This window comes from Balearica regulorum, chromosome 28, assembly GCF_011004875.1.
Source record: "Balearica regulorum gibbericeps isolate bBalReg1 chromosome 28, bBalReg1.pri, whole genome shotgun sequence".
NCBI classification, from domain to species: Eukaryota; Metazoa; Chordata; class Aves; order Gruiformes; family Gruidae; genus Balearica; species Balearica regulorum.
Genome location: NC_046211.1, coordinates 2,725,632 through 2,742,195, shown reverse-complemented (window position 1 = coordinate 2,742,195; position 16,564 = coordinate 2,725,632). Strand labels below are relative to the sequence as shown.

Below are 16,564 nucleotides of genomic sequence, written 5' to 3'. Positions count from 1 at the left end.
ACTCTGGTGCTGCTGCCAGCCTATGGCCCCAGCAGTTCCACCTTGAGGTGTCCCTGCCCAGCCATGGCTTCTCCCAAAGGTCCCCGCTATCCCCGTGGATCTCTAGGCTCCGACCCCTTGACATCTCCACAGCACCCCTCATGGGTGGGCAGTGGCAGGTCCCCACACAGACCCTCCTTGATGGGGTGCACATCGACAGGTCCCCATGCTGTCCCCCTCCACCTGTGACCCCTCCATGCTGGGGAGCACATAGCGGGCCCCCACGCAGACCCCTTCCACCCATGGCTCCTCTGTGCCAGAAGAGATGCTGTCGGGTCCCCATGCTCTCCTCCTCTACTTGTGGCCCTCCATGCCTCGGGTATGCACGGTGGGTACCCATACAGCCCCCTCCACCCTTGGCATGGCAGGTCCCCATGCAGCGTCCTCCACCCATTGCACAATGGGTCCCCCTGCATCCCCCTCCACCCATGTCACAGCGGATCCCCCTGCATCCCCCTCCACCCATGTCACAGCGGGTCCCCACGCATCCCCCCCCACCCGTTCATTGCGTGGCGGGTCCCCACGCAGCCCCCTCCACCCTTGGCCAGCGGGTCCCCCCGCATCCCCCTCCACTTGTGGCACAGTGGGTCCCCCCGCATCCCTCTCCATCCATGTCACAGTGGGTCCCCACGCATCCCCCTCCACCCGTTCATTGCGTGGCGGGTCCCCACGCAGCCCCCTCCACCCTTGGCCAGCGGGTCCCCCCGCATCCCCCTCCACTTGTGGCACAGTGGGTCCTCATGCAGCCCCCTCCACCCATGTCACAGCGGGTCCCCACGCATCCCCCTCCACCCATTGCACAATGGGTCCCCACGCAGCCCCCTCCACTTGTGGCACAGTGGGTCCCCCCGCAGCCCCCTCCACCCATGTCACAGTGGGTCCCCACGCAGCCCCCTCCACCCGTTCATTGCATGGTGGGTCCCCCTGCATCCCCCTCCACCCATGTCCCAGCGGGTCCCCACGCAGCCCCCTCCACCCATGTCCCAGCGGGTCCCCACGCAGCCCCCTCCACCCGCGCTCCCCCCCCGCCGCCCGTGGGCCGCTGCCGGCGCGCCGGAGGGGGGGTGGGGGGTGGGGGTGGTGGTGTGTGCGCTGCGGCCGGGGACTACATCCCCCAGCAGTCCGCGGGCCGGGGCAGCCTCCCGCTGCGCCCAGCCGCCTTCAAACAAAAGAGTTTTTCCCCCCGCGGGGCTCCGCGCCGCCCCGCGCCCCGCCGGCCCTCCGCACACCCCGCCGGCGGCTGGGAGCCGGGGGCGGAGGCGGCGGCGGGGGGACCCCGGCGGGCTGGAAGTGCCTGGGCGAGGGAGCTCGGGTTACAGAGAGAAAGGGGCTTGGCCAGGCAGAGGGGAGGTGGGCGGAGGGTCCTTTTCTCTCTCTGTTTCTCTCCCTCTGCCTTTTTTTTTTTCCCTTCTCCCTCCCGAGCTCTTTGTGTCCCCCCCCCCCCCACTCCCCTCCTCTCGCTCTCACACACCCCCCCCCCCTCCCCAACCAACCACCACCACCCAACCCCCTCTCAAGTCTTTGTTAGCCATGCCTAGCCTGGTAGTACCAGGGATAATGGAAAGGAACGGGGGTTTCGGCGATTTAGGCTGTTTCGGTGGGAGCGGCAAAGACAGAGCGCTGCTGGAGGATGACCGGGCGCTGCAGCTCGCCCTGGACCAGCTCTGCCTGCTGGGGCTAGGCGAGCCTTCCTCCTCCTCCTCCTCCTCCGCCGTGGTGCTGGTGGAGGACAGCAACAACAACAACAATAACCCGCCGCCGCCGCCGCCGCAGCAGCCCCCGCCGCCGCCGCCGCCGCCGCAGCAGCAGCCGCCGCCGCCGCCGCCGCCGCCGCCACCGGCCCCGAAGGGCTCGTCGGCGCCCAGCGCCGGGGCGGCGGAGCCCAAGTTGTGCGCGCTATACAAGGAGGCCGAGCTGAGGCTCAAGAGCAGCTCCAACACCACCGAGTGCGTCCCGGTGCCCAGCTCCGAGCACGTGGCCGAGATCGTGGGCCGGCAAGGTGAGAGCCGGGGCGCGGGTCCCCGCCCGGCCGCCGGTCCCCGTGTCCCGTGTCCGTCCCGTGTCCGTGTTCCGCCCCCCCCCACCTCCGCCCGGCCGGGCCCTTTCCTCGGGAAACTTCCCCCCCCCCGCCGCCCGCGGCATCCCTGCGGCCGGGAGGGCTGGGGACCGCCCCGCCGGGGGGCCCCGCCAACTTCCCCCGCGGCTCGCCCCTCGCCGCTCCCTCCCTCCCTCCTTCCCTCCCTCCCATTGTTCGGGGCCGGGGCCGGGCGGGCATCAGCGCCCCGGTCGGCTCAGCGCTGCCGGGGACAAAGCGGAGGGGGGCAGCCCGTCTCCCACCACCCCACCCCGGGCGGAGCGGGACTCCCGGGGCTGCGGAGAGGGGTCTCTGCTCTTCTGGCAGGGGGGCTGTTTTGGGAGGATGGGGGGGGGGGGAATCTATAGGAATGCCTGCGTGGGCTTGTCCGGTTGTCTGCACCGGAGCTCGTCGCTCCTCCGGTTCTGCGAAAGAGCTGTTCCTGAACCGCGCTCTCCGCCCTCCTCCTTTAAAAAAAAAAAAAAAAAATAAAAAAATGATAAAATAAAGCGGAGGGGGAGGAAAAAAAAAAAAAAAAAAGAGCTGGGCTGGCTGCCGGTGGAGCCCGGCGGCCCCAGGTCCCCGCTCCCCGGCCGGGCTCGGCGCGGTGGGGAGAAAAATCCCCTTTGTTGGATTCGGCGGAGCGAGGGGGTGTGGTTGTACCGGGGCTCGCCGGGGCCGGGCGGGCGAGCTGCCGGGCCTAGCACGGGTCCAAACAACCGATTAATGGAAGTTGAACTCCTTCTGCAACCATGTGACTGGCGGGGACCCTGGAGCGGGCATCCGAGCGTCCCGCGTGGGCCCCACGCACGCCTCCGCCACCCGGCCCCGCCGCTGACCACGCTCCGCGACAGTGATGCTTTTGTTCTCCTTACGGCTCTGTTCGGAGCGAGGTGGAATGGAGGAGGGCTTTAAAAAAAAAAAAAAATTATATATATATATATATATATACACACACACCACACCCACTCTTAAGTCACCCCTCGCCCACCCCCACCGCTCCGGGCTCCCGAGTGTGCGTGTGGGGGCGAGGTGCGCTGCGGGGTGGGCAGCTCCGCCGAGCAGCCCTTGGCATTGAGGGAGCCGTCGCAGGGTTAAAACATGGGGCTGGCGAGAGAAGTTTTGTGTCTCTTGCAGAAGGGAAAAAAAAAAAATAATAATAGTGTGGCTAAGTGGGATTTTTTTTTTTTTCTTTTTTTTTTTTTTCTTTCTCTAAGCAAGTAACTTGACGCTCTGGAAGTGTGACGGGCAAAGACTGCGGCTCCAAAGCCAGATGCTTCCTCTGGGGTTGGGAATTGAAATTGCCCGAGCAGGGGGGTTGCAGTTTGACCGGGGTGGGGTGGGGGGAGGATTGGCTCCTCGGGCCGGTGCTCTCGGAGGGGGACGTGCAGAGGCTGAGGTGGGCAAGGGGGTGCTACGGGGAGAGGGATACAAATGGCTAATGGCTGTGCATCCTTCCACTGGAGCATGTTACGGGAACAATGGGGCCTCTGGTGGCCCAGCTCTCTCCCACCAGTGAAGCCAGAGGTGGGTCCCCATGCTGGGATGGAGAGCGGGCAGGAGCACGGGGAGGAGGGGGGGGGTGCTGTCCTCCCCTGAAACTCGAGGTGTCTGCGGCAGAGGGAATGGCTCCGGCTTCCCCCCACCGCCACGTTGGGATCGTGGCCTCTGCGCTGGGGAGGTGGAGAAACGGGGGCTGGAGAGGGGGGTGAAGGTATGGCGGAGAAGATCATCCCCCCCCCCCCGGGCCTGATCCTCCCGGTGATGCTTTTACACCGCCACGGAGCTGAGCGCGGCCAGAAACGGCGGGGCTTTGCACCAACTCTGCACCGTCGGGTGCAAGGCCGTGGAGAATCAGGCCCCCTTTGTTTAATAAAGTTAGAAAAGAGAGAGGATTCGGCAGGCGGAATCGAATGGAAATGTTAGATGATGCGGGAGGTGCCCGGGCTATTTTCTTCCTGGATCTCACTGCTGCCCCAAACTCCCGAGAAGGGGGTGTGTTCCAATGTGTTCGGTACGCAGCGGCGTGCCCATTGTGGCCAGAGTGATGGAGAGGAACGTGGAGACCTGGATTTTTTCCACCATTTTTAGTGTGTGTGTGTGTGTGTGTGTGTGTGAGGGCTTTCCCACATCTGGGAAACCGGGAAATGTCAGTGGGCCAGAGCCCCGGCGAGGCGGACTCGGCGGCGCTCCATCCGTTAGTGGGTCAGACAGCGTAAGCTGTGCCCCTTTATAAAGGCGGGTGGGTCGGATCCTTTGCTGGTAGAAACCAAGATTGCTTCAGCAGAGTCCCCGCAGCCACAGCTCTTTACTCCAGCAGAGACTGTAGCCCGCACTTATTATTTTTAAAGGCCTGCAGGAATGTCTCCTGGGTCTTGTTTTTGTGTGGAAGGCTGGATTATGAGGGTCTGGTCTCAGATGGAGCTGGGTGCGGGGCACCCTGGGGGGGCCGAATCCTGCGCTCTCACGGATGCCTGACCAGGAATCCCTGGGGAGAACCCAGAAACTGCCGATTGTCACCCCCTTGGTAATGCTGCTCATGGGGCTGGTGGTTTTCTAAGGAAACGAGTGTTTTATGGGTACTTGTGAATGGGGTGGTGAACGTCTTGGAAAAGAGAGGGGGACAAGAAATCGTAGTGAAATAAAAATTATTTCAGGGCTTTAATTGGTAACAGGGTTGAGCTTTTTCTTTAACTCAATATTCTCGATCTGATGAACCACACTGTTCCTTCATATTATATTAAAGTAATACGTACCATCTTTGTAAGTGTACCTTCTGACATGTATGTACGTAAGAGGGCTGGATCAGGGCACGGGGGCCCTTTGCCATGGCAGTGGGATTTCCACCTGCCATAAGGCTGCCCTTTGCTTTGCTGGAAGAGTGTAAAGGCACTTGAGTATAAATAAGGCTCAAGCCCCATATATTTTTATTAGAACGTTTCTAAGTGTGATTTGCGACGAGGTTTAATTGTGGCAGAGGGGGTGGCTCCGCTTCGAACGAGAGATGCTGCAGGAGCGAAACCTGTGCTTGGCGGTTCCCCGCCTTTCCCCGGGAACTGTTAACGTGCCCTCGCGGAGCCAATCGCGCGCTGGAAACCTCGCTCGAGTTTGCGGTGGTGCCGGTTTGTGCGCTGAATTTGAGCAGCGCTTCTTCAGCGGCGCGACCGCTAGCCGGGTGGGATGGGGAACGCGCTGGGACGAGATTGTGGACTGCTGGAAGGGGGAACTTTGCGGGAATTGGCCGGGCAGGCGCCGAAAGCTGCTCCTCCACGACGATGCCCCGTGGTGGGGAGCTGGGTGGCTGGTGGGATGTGCCAAGGACCGCTTTGCAAATTGAAGGAGAGGAAACCGAAAAAGGAAGGATGAGGGAGTAAAGTCGTAACAATCCCTTTGACTGACGTTTACAACCTCTTCCAGTCTGCCTGGCCATGGTTGGCAATGACATCCCTTCTCTGGCTGGAAGTGGAGCCATGACCTCCATGCGTGCCCTCCTGTTGTCGCTAGGGTGAGGAGCAGGGATGTCTCTGCCTGTGTTGCGGCTCCTGCAGATCGTTCCCCCCCTTCCCTTGGCGTGTGGCAGGAGTGTCAACTCCAGCCGTGCTGAGCTTGGGGGGCTGAACCTCCTGGCACGTGCCATGGCATTGCACGGTGGTCCCTGGTTCTGGAGTCGGTCTGGACCTGCGTGGTACGTTGGGGTGCTCGGTGGCTTCTGTATTTCACCTGCGAACTCTTGTTGTGGGCATCTTCCCCACAACATCCTTTCTGGAACGACGCGTGTTCTCAGATAAATTTGCCAGGGTGTAAAGACAAAGCACTGAAGTGGTTTGCAGGTGATTTTTGAGGAGATGGCGGGGCACCAAGGGAGTTGGAAAGGAGAAGGTTCTTGCAACCCAAGGGTGTGGGTTGAGATGGGAGAGATGCTGGGAAGGGTGGAGAGTGTCTAAAGGTGTCGTACTTTGGCCATTCAGACTATGAACTTAGAAAGGGGCAGAAATCCTCAGCCACCGAGATGTCCAGGTTCTTCCCTAGAAGTCGCCTGAGGCAGGTGTAGATCAGCCTGATGAAGATGTGTGTCTGACTTTCCTGGGCTGCTGTCAGTGGAGCCGGGGAAGATGCCGCCGGACTCTTAAGTGGGGCACATCTGGGGCTAGATCTTGTAGTTAGGAAGACACGGTGATGGTTCTTTGTGTGCCTGGTGTGTGCAGGCGTGGGGAGAAGGTAGTGGGTCAGTTTGGCTTCCTGCTGCGCGGAGCACGACAGTGCAAGCCGCCCGCTCCCAGCAGGTACCTTCCTTCTACGAGTATTTTTGCTCTCATCATCGATAGTAGCATCCATTGTCACCTGTACCCAGAGACACCCTTTGATGAAGCATCTCCCAGCCTGCTCTAACTAGACTGTTGTCAACAGGAATGAGATTATGTGAGAGAGGAGCTTAACATAAATTGCTCTTTCTTGGCAAGGTGAAGTCAAATAACAAGAGGCCCCACTAACCCCAGGTGATTGGGCTCTTTGTGTAGCTCCAAACATGCTTTAACGCTTTCAGCATTTAAAAATAGTCCAAGGAAGCCTTTTTCATTGAGGAAGTCTGATGATTGCAGCTCCCCCACCCACCATGTGGAGGTGGATGTACAGCATCCGAGAAGCAGCGAGGGGGTCAGATCCTGTTGTCTGCTCGCTTCGCGTAAATCTTGGAGCTAAAGCCGCCCGGTCTGGCGGGGCCTGAAAACCAACCTCCTTATGCCGCTCTGGCAGCTTGAGATGGGCCTTAAAGGGAGAGGGAAATCGCAGTCGGTGTCAGATTGTTATAAAGTGTTAATGAGAATTCATCTGAATTTACACCAGGGAAAAGTGCAGAACGGGATCGACTTTGTGCGGTTTGAACTAGAGGTGGGAGGAGAAAATGGGTCTGGGAGAGAGACAAAGGGAATTTTCTAGGGAGACACGCACGCTCCGCGCATCGGATCCGGCTGCTGGATGCCGCGCTGACCGAGTGAACTGCGCCGCAGAGCAGCCGGCCGGAATCTAGGGCAGTGGGAAAGCGTGCTGGCGTAGGGTGGGGGCCCCCGCCCCCCATTCCTGCCTTTGTCTGGCAGCCCCCTCCTCCTGCGTGTCCCCCCGCCGGCTTGCCTTGCCCCGCTTTCTCCAGCACGCCGTCCGGCTCCGAACGTGTGCCGCCGCGGGGCCGCGGCAGGATTGTGCCATGCAGGGGGCCGCGGTCACACCCACCCCGATGTGATGCATTGCTGGCGGAGAGCGGCTGCTCTGGGCCAAGGGCTTCCAGCCCGAGTTCCCAACTTTCCTCCGCCGCACAACAAGGTGGCGATTGTCTGTGGCATCTGGGTTGTTGCTTTCGGGTCGCGTTGCTTTTTCTTTTTTTTTTTGTTTTTTTTTCCCCCCCCCTCCTTTTTTTTTGCTTTATAAACAACTTTCATCGCTACGTGAAAAAGCTTAAAATCGCTGCACTGAAATGAGGTGGTTGCTTATTTTTGTGGTGTGGTGGTGTGGGGTTTTTTCCCCCCCCCCCTTCTTGTAAACACAACTTGCATCATCGGTACAATAAAAACCTCAATGCAAAGGGATTTAGTTGTTTGTTTGTGGTCCTTTTGTGTGCATTTGTGTTTTTTTGACACCACTTTCATCAGATTTTGAATGCAACAAAATCTTACCCCACAGATATTCAGGAGGGTTTATTTGCGATGTTCTTTGTGTGCTTGTCTTTTAACATGGCTTTCATCTTAAATGGGAAAAGAATGCCCCACCTTACCAGAGATATTTGAAGGCTGTTTATTTTATGGTCTTTTTTAATTTTATGACTAAACAGAAAAAAGACCAAGTCCTAATTTGCCCTTAGGCTCTCTTATACCACGCCAGCGATGTCAAAATGTCTTAAGTGGGGTATTTACAGGTGTAATTTATACTGGTGCAGTGTAACGGTGCTTTGGTATAACTGAGAAGAGGGTTAAAAATCTTTTGTCTGTAGAGATATTTTTGTATCTGATAAAAACAAGAAATATAAGGACCTGGAGTGATTTGCGTGGTACATTTAAAAACCAAACCAAAACACAAAAACACGATCAACGGAAAAAAAAACCCCACTTTGGGGCTGGATCCTTAGCTGTTTGCTGTAAGCTGGTGCAGCACCTCTGATGCTTTCGGGTGAAGCCCACACTTCTGGGCATAAACTGGCATGTGCTGGAGGTGTCCCAGTTTGTGCCAGATGAGACCCTCTAGACTGCACCAGTAGCAGTCTGTACCTGTGCAGGATCTGGCCTAGCAGCAGTCAGGAGAAGGTTGTCAGCGGGTTTACCTCTGAATTTACACTGGAGTGACATATCCGATGGAACTGTTCCACCGGCATGGCTGCATTTTCCATTGCACTGTCTTGCTGCTGGCATCGACACCGTGCGCGGTGCAGTGGGCACGTGCAGGGCACATCCATCCCAAGCACTGCTCCGGCCTCTTCCTCCTGCCGGAGCCGGGCACAGGAGCCTCGGTGTAAACCACAGTGAGGTCCCACGGAAGCACGTTGGTTTTACGCCATTCTTAGTTAGAAAAGATTTGGGAAGGGTTTGTGCAAAGTAAACGGCGGTCAGATAGAATCCTACGCCCTTCTTGCCCTCGTGAGCCTTAGCTGGACAGGTGGACCAAGCTCTTGAAGCCTTCTCTGTTAGTTTTGATGGATTTGTTTAACCCTGATGCAGGGGTAAGCAGAGAGGAGAATGTGGCTGTGCATCCAAATCTCCCCCTGATTCCCCCCCCACACACACCCTTCCCCAGTTTGGCAACGTCTAGACTCAATTTATTTATTTGGTTTTTTTAGCCAGAGCTAGCTGCTCTGCGGATTAATTCCAGTTAGATAACTGGTCTGGGTGCCGGAGGCTCCACAATCCTCAAGGGTTTGTTCCTGTATGTTAACATTTGTGGCTTACTAGGGTAATTTGCAAACACATTTGCTTTTGAGTCAATTGGCACTCAGTTAACTGAAGTTAAAAAGAAGAAGGGGTGGGGGGAGGAAATAATCATACAAGCCTCCTTTGCAAAATGCTTTGGGATCTGTGTTATTGGCAAAAACCAGAATAATAGAAGCTAGGTAGTGGAAACACAACAAGAAAGGGCTTAATTCTCTCTGTAATATAAAAACTAACTGGCAGGAGTCTGCCAGGGATCAATTAGCTGATGTCTGCACACTGCCTTAAAGAGTAGAATACTAGAGCAAAGTTATATATTATTATAGTTTCTACAGGTCCTTTTCTCCTCTTAGTTTTACATTTTTAACACCACCTACTAAGTAGTTCTCTCTCCTTTTAATAATCCACCGAGTAAAGCTGTTTGTTGCATGTTGTTTTCAAATCTCAGTTACGCACGAAGAAAGCCTTTCATTAAAAAAAAAAAAACCACCATACAGGACAAATTTCATTTAAAAAAAAAAAAAAAAAGGCACATAGGAGTGTGCGACTCATCCGGCCAGGATATAAAGGGCCACATCCTGATCTGGCTGTGCTCCGTCAGAAACAGAGCGATGTCAAAGGAGGCTCAGCCCCTATTTAGTCGTGCGAAGCAAGGTCAGGGTTGGGGTTGAGATGGGCTGGGAGCCTTGGCACTAAGTGGGTAAATCAGAGTTAAGCCCAGCCTGATTTTAGCTGATGTAAATCAGTGCAGCTCTCTTGGAAGTTGGTGGAGTTATCTGGATTTATGCCGCTGATGGCTTGGCCTGTTGTCTGCACCAGTTTAGAGCTGCTAGAGATCTGGGCCACTGAACCTGCTGGGCTGCTGGTCTTGATGGAGTTGGTCTAATTTCCTGTGGGGTTATTTTTTCCAGTTTTTAAGCACAGGATCCCCCATCTGTCTGTCTCTGCAAAGCTGGCTTTCCTGTCTGCAGGCCTGCACGGAGACCCTCCCTCCTCCTCCCCCTGCTTCTCACACCATCGACTGCACCACGCGTCCTTTTGTCCGTTTCTAGATCCTCCCTCCCCCTCTCGCCATGCTCTCTCCTTCCCCGTCTCCTTCTTGCCATTTTGGGGTGTCTCTCCTTTGCCTTCACACCCCCGATTCTCCTCTTCCCTCGGAAGGATCACGGCGCGCCTCTCCCTCGATTTCCATCGCCTTTCCTCCATCCCTAACTCCCTCCTACCCTCTCCAGCTCGTGTAACTTGCTTACGTTTGCCCTCATTCATGTGTATTCCTTGCCACCGTTTCCTTCCATCTGTCCCCAGCATGGAGCCCCCGTCCTTTGTCACCGCTCTGCTTGCCTGACCCTCCGTGTCGCCTCCTCGATTGTTTCCTGTCGTGCTGGGCTCAAGATCCCTCTTCCCCCCCACCCGCGGTCATTGTCCCGTGGCTTAGAAAAATTCCGAACCCAAGCCCAGCTCTGACAAACGCCTACCTGAGGTCCTTCTGCAAACGAGAGCAAGCCTTGCGCTCCTGGGAGGCAGAACGGGGGTCACCGAGGAATTCGGCAAACGCTTACCTCCATCTGGGTTGATGCGCGGGAGTCATTTTCAGCGCGGATGCTTGCCGCTGACACCCCCTTTTCTTTCCACGCGACGCTCCGGTGATATCCCTGGGGAAATGGTGGCATCTCAGTTAATCTTCCTAAGATGGAATCTCCATCTTTGGAGCGAGCAGCATAGAAGCGGAGCAGGGAAATGTCTGCCAGGGATGGGTCAGGGAGAGCCGAGCCTGCCCTGGGACCATGGGAGGGCATAGGTGAGCCCTTACGGTTTTATCCTGCGCTCCTCGGGCGCCTTGGGATGAACCTTTATTCTGGGATTTTGTCTGCGTGGTTTTATTCTACAGTTGTGTCGTGCCTGGCACCATAAAGTCCTGTTCTTTGAGTTTCCCAAGTGCTAATAATACAACACCATAGATGACCATCAGTTCACATCAGCTGTTCAGAAACTTTACTAAACAAAGCGTTGCAAATATACTTCAGGGTGCAAAGTCAGTGGGGAGTAACATATGAACTACATTGGATTTGGCAGGGGGTGGATTTGGTTTGAATTTTGGGAATTTGCCCAGCTCCTTCTCTGGGTCACATCGAGCATTTCCATTCCCCAGGAACGTGAAATTAGTGGCTTAGAGATCGGTTTAATGCAGCAGCATCACAATGCTAGGTATTATAGGAAGTTTTGCAGTAACACAGAACAAGAGACAGCTATTATTCCTGTTCCGCAAATGGGGGACTGAGGCTCAGAGAGCTGAAGTAGCTTTAAAATTCGCATTGGGAGTCGACAGCGAAGTCAGGATTTACCGGCACGTGTCCTACACCAATGCCAAGACCCTCTGACAGGCGGTGGGGTTTCGAAGCTATGCCGGGAGGTTTCGTGTTCGCGCAGTCTCCTGCAGTTTGACGAGGCTGCACCCCGGTGCCCATGCGATGTTGCGAGATGCGAGTGTGACCTGTCAGGCTGAGCATGCTTTGTGCAGCCGTAACTATTGGTTGTACCGCGCGCGGCGCCTGCCGCCACTGCGAGCGCGGGGAATTATTCTTGTCAGCTGTAGTGGCACGAGGTTCTGTTTTTATCACCAGAGGTGCGGGGTTCGATTCTTGCTAATGATACGAGGTGGTGGGATCGTTACGTTTCTGTAAATACCCCGATGTCACAAGTCTGTGTCTCATGAGACGAGCCGCAGATAAGTGGCAGCACTAAGTGAGTGGCAGCCCTGAACTCCCAGCTGGGAGAGATGTTGTTATTTATTAGGATCTGTATAAATAATAATGTTCCAGCCCACGAGCTGAGGAATCTTAATTGCTTGGTTGCAGAAGCATCATTTGCAGGTCCTCTCGTGTTAAAGTATAATGTCGGTGGGGTATGTTGAGGAAAACTTGCTGGTGTCAGATGGTCAGAGGAGAGGACAAGAGATGGGCTCCTTTTTGGGGAGAGAAGACGGGGTGAGGAAGAGCTGGGGGATCTCGCAGAAGTTTCAGTGCCATATCCGGATCTTTTTGTTCCATGAGCCCTGAGTCAGGCACCTGAATCCTTGGGAAACCAGGGCAAAATGCTCGCCTTACTCCATCTGCACTAGTAGAAATGCGGTGCCCTAAAGAATCACATTTTTAAATTTTTCTTAGAGACCCGAGCTTAGAGCAAGCCTCCCCGCAGAGGAAGCTGCAGTCTGCAGGGGAACTTGGTGCCAGGCTTTGAAAATGCCTTCAGGCAGTGAGTAAGGCTTTTGGAGAGAGGGCTCAGGAGCACAGCAGCAGGGAGGGTTTCCAGAAGTAGTTTAGAAAACTGTGCCACATCTGTAAAAATATTTAGTTGCTTGATGGCGTCCCAGTGTCATCTAGGAACCTCGAGTCACACAGCTGGCTCTAAACCCCTCTAAAAAATTATTTGGAAGCCAAAACACACTGGAAAGTCTCTTGCGCTTTTTTTTTTTTTTTTTTTTTTTAAAAGCAGAAAGATGTTTTCTGAGCTGTAAGGAGCAGGGGGAATAGGCTTGGCGGGTTCCAGGGAGGTGGATGCTGATATACAAAAGCACTGGCGTGGCAAATGACTTTGGGAAAGGGTCCGCATGCCCGGACCGCTGTGGTGGGGAGGACTGCGGCCATCAGTGTTTGATACACCAGATGGGGAGGCAAGGGCGAAACACAGCCCTTGGCTGGATGGCCTCGCTTCCCCGGGCGGCCACCGCCGTGCCGTTGCTGTGGCTCCTGGTGAGCATCTGCGAAGGGCTCTGCATGGACACGGGAAGGCAGCCCTGCCCCATTTCTTGCTGTTTTGATCCCAAAGCAAATATCCCCTGGCCTTCTAGTGCTGATGTTTGGGTTCTTACCCTATCTGAGGTGGGGAGCCCAAATTGCTGCATCTCTGCTACGCCTCCCCAAGCTTGGCCCCCCAAAAGTGACCAGGGTCACACCGAATTCACCCCAGAAGCTCCACAGTAGCACAGAAGTCCCCATGGGGGGCTCTGCTCTCTTGAGTTATGGCAGACGTCTCTCCCCTCGTGTTCCCCGTGAGCTGGCGTGGGGTGGCGAAGGGGCCCCACATCAGCTGTGCCTGGCCATGGGGACTCAGCTTTCTCCTGTCATCTCCAGCCTCTCTCGTGGCCCCGTGTGTCAGCCGAATCCTTCCCATCCCAAGAGCTGCTCTGACGAGAGGGAAGCCAGGATGGCCATCTTCTCTGAGGGGCAACATGGCGGGCCCTGGGCCTCAGTGGGGACAGGCTTCCTCGCAGGGACCGCTGGCCCATGGGGATGGCTTGAATCCCCCTTGCCGGCTCCCTGGTGCTTGGGGGTGTGTGTAAGAGACATCTCTGAAGGGTGATGGCTGAGGAGTGGCTGATGGCTGAGGAGTGGCTGATGGCTGAGGGGAGGCAGCTGAGGGGGATTGTGTGGCAGGGGGCAGCACACAAAATGGTGACGCCTGCCTGAGGGTGAGGGAACGGGGAGCTTCTGAGGGATGGCGAGGGGCGAACTCTCCTCCGGCATTTCTCCCGTCAGGGTTGGGGGGAGAAGGGCCTTTCCCTCATTTTAGGTCCTCAGGCAGTGGCTGCTGTGTGGTGCAGGGCCTGCTGAAAGCATGGCAGCTCAGCCTGGTTTCCTGAGGAGAGGGGAGGGCGGCGGGACAGCCTCTCTAACCTCCCTGCCTTGTTTTCTCTCTCTTCCCCAAGGCTGCAAGATCAAAGCTCTGCGGGCAAAGACCAACACCTACATCAAGACACCAGTGCGGGGTGAGGAGCCGGTCTTCATGGTGACGGGACGGCGGGAGGACGTGGCCATGGCCCGGCGGGAGATCATCTCCGCTGCCGAGCACTTCTCCATGATCAGGGCCTCCCGCAATAAGGCTGGCACCACTTTTGGCAGCGCTCCCACCTTGCCGGGGCAAGTCACCATCCGGGTGCGCGTGCCCTACCGCGTGGTGGGCTTGGTGGTGGGCCCCAAAGGAGCCACCATCAAGCGGATCCAGCAGCAGACCAACACCTACATCATCACGCCCAGCCGGGACCGGGACCCCGTCTTTGAAATCACCGGTGCGCCTGGCAATGTCGAGCGCGCCCGGGAGGAGATTGAGACCCACATCGCGGTGAGGACAGGCAAGATCCTGGAGTACAACAACGAGAACGACTTCCTCTCCAGCAGCCCTGACTCTGGCATGGAGAACCGCTACTCGGAGGCCTGGCGGGTCCACACGCCGGCGCCGGGCTGCAAGCCCCTCTCCACCTTCCGGCAGAACAGCCTGGGGTGCATCGGCGACTGCTCTGTTGACCCTGTCTACGAGACCCCCCGGCTGAATGACCAAAACGACTTCAATTACGGTTACCTCTTCCCCAACTATGGCGTGAACAAGCAAGATCTGTATTACGGGGTGCCAGAGTCGGGTGCCCCGATGTGGGCTGGGCAGGAGAACACCAACCCCGTCTCGGTGCTCTTCTCGAAGCAGCAGCGGTCCAGCAGTACCGGCGCCATCCACCCAAATTCACATCGCTCCCCGTCCTCCTCCATCCAAGAGCCCAATCTCTCTGGTCTCCCCAGGCGGTCGCAGGGGGAACCGCTCCAAGGGTTTTCCAAGCTGGGAACGACTACCGCTGCCCGGACGTCTGTCTCCAGCAGCCGCGAGTGCATGGTGTGTTTCGAAAGCGAAGTTACGGCAGCTCTGGTGCCGTGCGGCCACAACCTCTTCTGCATGGAGTGTGCCGTGAGGATCTGTGAGAGGACTGATCCGGAGTGCCCGGTTTGCCACGCTGCAGCCACTCAGGCCATTAGAATATTTTCCTAAAGAGACAGAGCAGGGCATTGGGGTGGGGGGGGTGGGGGTAGGAAGGGAGCGTGGGGGGGTCCAGGAAAGAAAAATGATGATGATGATAATAATAATAATAATAATGATGATAATAATAATAATAATAATGACATCTGAAGAACAAACAAATGAATGAAAGAATAAATTAATTTAAAGAAGAAGAAGAAGAAAAAATTATTTTACAAGCAATGTATGTTATTTTTTAAAAAAAAAAGTGAATAATAAAATTAAAATGAATAGCAAAGCCAGAAATTTTGAAGGGCGAACGATGCTCCAGCCTGCAATGTCTTTTTTAAAGCAAGTACTCTGAACGCACACTCGGATCTCGCAAGCAAAGCGGTTTAGTTCAGTTTTTTTTGGTGGTGAGATTGGGACTTCTCTGCATTGACCAAGCCAGGCCATCTCGATCGGACGGGGAAGGGAGCAGGGACGCGGGGAGGGCCCTGCCAGCCTTTCTTCTCCAGCCACGTTCAATCTTCATCTTGGTCTGAAGCCCCTACTCTCCTCCCCCCCAGGGATGTCAGCCCAACTGGGAGCTCAGAAAGAAACAAATAGAAAGAAAGGAAAACGGATGACGGGGATTTAGAAAAACAAAAAAAAAAAAAAAGAAACCATCAACCTCTGGGAACCTGTTAGAACGAGGGCACAACTGTATTACCTCAAAGATTTAAACACAAAAAAAAAAAAACCACAGCAGCTAAAGAACTTTTATTGTTTTCCTTTTTTTCTAAAAAAACAAAACAAACAAAAAACCACAAAAAAAGAAAATCAAAAAAAGAAGATGAAGAAATAAAAATGACGCCGGTGAAACTGAAGAAGGTTTGGAAGAACCTATTGGAATCACACTGGGCGATAAGCATTTATTTTATTATTCTGAGCCACCGTGGAGTCTGGAACTTTGTTCTTTTTTTCCTTATCCGAGCAGGGATTTGTTCATCAGACGAATCAGGAGTCACTAACAGGGTATTTCAAAAGCAGTCCTGAGTTCCCATCCATGGGGGGAGTGTATCGACTTCCGCGTTTCCGTAGTTCACTCTTCATCCTTTTTTCCAAGTGATGCCAGCTGCGGCTACACACAACACGCATGCGCACGCGCACACACGCACACACGTAACATTGTGCTTTTCTTTTCTTAAAAATATATATATATCGCACCAAAACCTAAGAAAGACGATCATGCAATACAGGCAATGAGCCCATACGAAACCAACATGCATCCCAACAGAAAGCAAAAAAAAACCCCGAGTTTATATATATAATTTTGTTGTCGTCGTTTTTAAACTGGACCAAAACTTTTGTTACCCAAAACCGAGTGGGGGAAAAAAAAAAGAAGAAAAAAGTATTTCTTTATGGACCAAAACCTCTTCAGCTGTCCTTTACCTGGATCTTCCTGAGGTTGGCCACTTTTATATATTATATTTTTTTCAGAATGAAACAAAACAGAAAAAAAATGCCTTGTTGAACATCCTTTTAATCATTTCAAGACTCCTGGTTTTGTTAAATCAGATACTTTTTAAACCATTGGGAAGTGGGAGAGGATGGGCTTTGAATCTGGCTTTCTGTGCCAATGCACGCAAGACGCAAGCCAGCATCTTAACATCGTCAGGTTTGTTCAACCAGTCTCTGGATGCCAAAATGCTGTGATGGTAAAGATGTGTGTTGGATTAACCTATCAAGTACCAGTATACCTATCTATAAATATATGTGTATA

The 16,564-nt window shown here is 54.8% G+C and overlaps 1 protein-coding gene across 1 annotated transcript; it reads left to right on the top strand.

Annotated features, from left to right (window-relative positions):
* Positions 1-1,201: 1,201 nt before the first annotated feature.
* On the top strand, positions 1,202-14,851 carry MEX3A (mex-3 RNA binding family member A). Its single transcript, XM_075736960.1, has 2 exons — positions 1,202-2,038; positions 13,727-14,851. The coding sequence occupies exons 1-2, from the start codon at positions 1,570-1,572 to the stop codon at positions 14,830-14,832; spliced, it is 1,575 nt and encodes a 524-aa protein (XP_075593075.1). The 5' UTR covers positions 1,202-1,569; the 3' UTR covers positions 14,833-14,851.
* Positions 14,852-16,564: the final 1,713 nt, after the last annotated feature.